General features: G+C 49.9%; 1 protein-coding gene across 1 annotated transcript; it reads left to right on the plus strand.

Moving 5' to 3' along the window:
• Nucleotides 1-437: 437 nt before the first annotated feature.
• On the plus strand, nt 438-1,130 carry IUM83_18894 (uncharacterized protein; the record flags this gene model as incomplete). Its single annotated transcript, XM_067943917.1, has 1 exon — nt 438-1,130. One exon carries the CDS (start codon nt 438-440, stop codon nt 1,128-1,130), a length of 693 nt encoding a protein of 230 aa, XP_067798042.1.
• Nucleotides 1,131-2,067: the final 937 nt, after the last annotated feature.

The following is a 2,067-nucleotide window of genomic DNA, read 5'->3' on the forward strand; positions in this document are numbered from 1 at the left end:
TCAACTAGTCGTGACGATGGCTTCGCTGGTCGTGACGAATGACGAATTACTGTCCTCTTTTAACTTGAAGGGCGGGTAGAAACGCGAGGAGCAGGACACATCGTACTACGTTCATAAGTATATGGAAGGAGTAAAGGCAATGTGCCTTCATAAGCTACGCAATATGATGAGCAAAATTCGAGGAATGATCACTGTCGGTATCGCCACTAAGGAGCACTGCGGGACCTCATCTTGATGTTAACGCTTTTGCGTCGGGTGATGCATGCATGTACAAGCGTGGCTAGCAATGACGTAGAGCAAGTATGTTTAAACGCCGTGCGCTTCCGAAGCCGAATCACTTCTTAATTGCATCCCTTCCTCTCAAGCTCCGCCTCGCTCAAGTCCTCATCGACGGATTTGTTCGCCCGCCATAACCTCAACAAGAAAGCTACATCGTCATGTACCGCGCGATGTCCGAGCGTGAAGCCAACAGCTTGCACGAGTTGGCTCGCGGCAAAAACTATTGGATTAACGAGAGTTGGGATGGCGCGTTTCAAGACAGTCATCGACTTCGAGCACTTGTCCCGCCAGCTGAAGCCCGCGATCTGACGGTGGATCTGGAGCGCTTCTATCGGACCTTCTTCCCCGACGCCATTGCAACGGAGTGGCGGGTTTTAAAGACCTTGCCCGGAGCTCAAGATCAGTTGGTGAAACGTGAATTCGAGCCCCAGGATCCTGAAGAGAGCCAAAGCGTGAGCTCCGTTCCTGCTTCGCTCTATCTCGCCATCGAGGAAAACACCTTCTTCTATGGGTACGGCTCGAACAATCGCATCGCTCTCACTTCGGAGAGAGAGCTCGTTCGACTCAACAAGGGTGATTTGATTTTGTGCAGAGGTGACTTCATGTTTTCCCGTGCTGGCAACAAGAAGAACGTCTGCGTTCACGCGTATATTGATACGCCGCAGCTTGCCCGAGAGGTGTGCTCTCCACCTGTCATGGTTCCGGTGATGGAGGACACACACCAAGTTGATGACCTCTTCTGCTTTGTCTGGAACTACCCGTATCGCGCTAGAGGCGAGTGCTCCTTGAGAAAGCACCTGAACAAGTACCATGGCTTTTATTTCAAGCGCACTCCTGGAGCGATTCAGTAGTCACGGCGACGGCATGTGGCTTGAGGGAGGTGAGCGCTCCCTGAAAAGGTAAGTTCAAAGATCTGTTACTCTGTGAGCTCGTACAGATCACCTGCATAGTCTAGGCGTCGCAACGAGTGTCGTCATCCATAGTTTCGGTGTTGTTGCCCAGTGCTAGACTACACCTAGCGCATGTTAACATCATTCAGTACATTTCCCCGTCAATTTGCTTTGCCAGGACAAACCAAAATCTTGTTTCGCGTGCATTCATGTTTTATTTTACTGACAGCCACTTGGACTTACTCAATCGACCGGGTCCAATAAATGGTTTGTGCTGAACCATTGCACCAAACAGCATCTTAATCTTACAACGCAGACACACTTGGTTTATCCTGCCAGCACACTGCCCAACACGATTTTTAGTCGGAAACATGACACCCGAATGCTGAGGATATTAGCAAAATGAGCGTCTGACCCTTAGTGAAACTGACTGCAATGGCCCGAGCAGCGTATTGTGCATTTCATCTTGCACTTGATCGGAGAGGACCAACTAAACAGCAAGAGACAGCGAAAGAAAGGTGGTGCACGATTCTACTTGTTAGTGTCGGTAGTTTCCACGCTATCCAAGCGAAAGACAACTCACCGGCTAATATTGATGCTGCGGTACGTCGGAAAATGTTGACACGTGGGTGAGAAGCCGCTGACGTGTGGTTTGTCCACAGGTGCAGTGGAGAAACAATCAAGAAGCACTACAATTGTTTTGTGCGGAAGTCCCAAAAAGAGTCGACAGTGTTCTGTACTTCCATGAGCTAGGCTGCATCTGAAAGACCCTGTACTAATCCGACGACTCTGACATGGCTACGAGTACGAATGCATGGCACGTTTACTTTTGCCCAGTCCTGATCAAAGGCCCGCTCACACAAACGCATTCACACGTAGCCGCACAAATTCACGGTGA

Source organism: Phytophthora cinnamomi (genome assembly GCF_018691715.1).
Source record: "Phytophthora cinnamomi strain GKB4 chromosome Unknown Contig11, whole genome shotgun sequence".
Lineage (NCBI taxonomy): Eukaryota > Oomycota > Peronosporomycetes > Peronosporales > Peronosporaceae > Phytophthora > Phytophthora cinnamomi.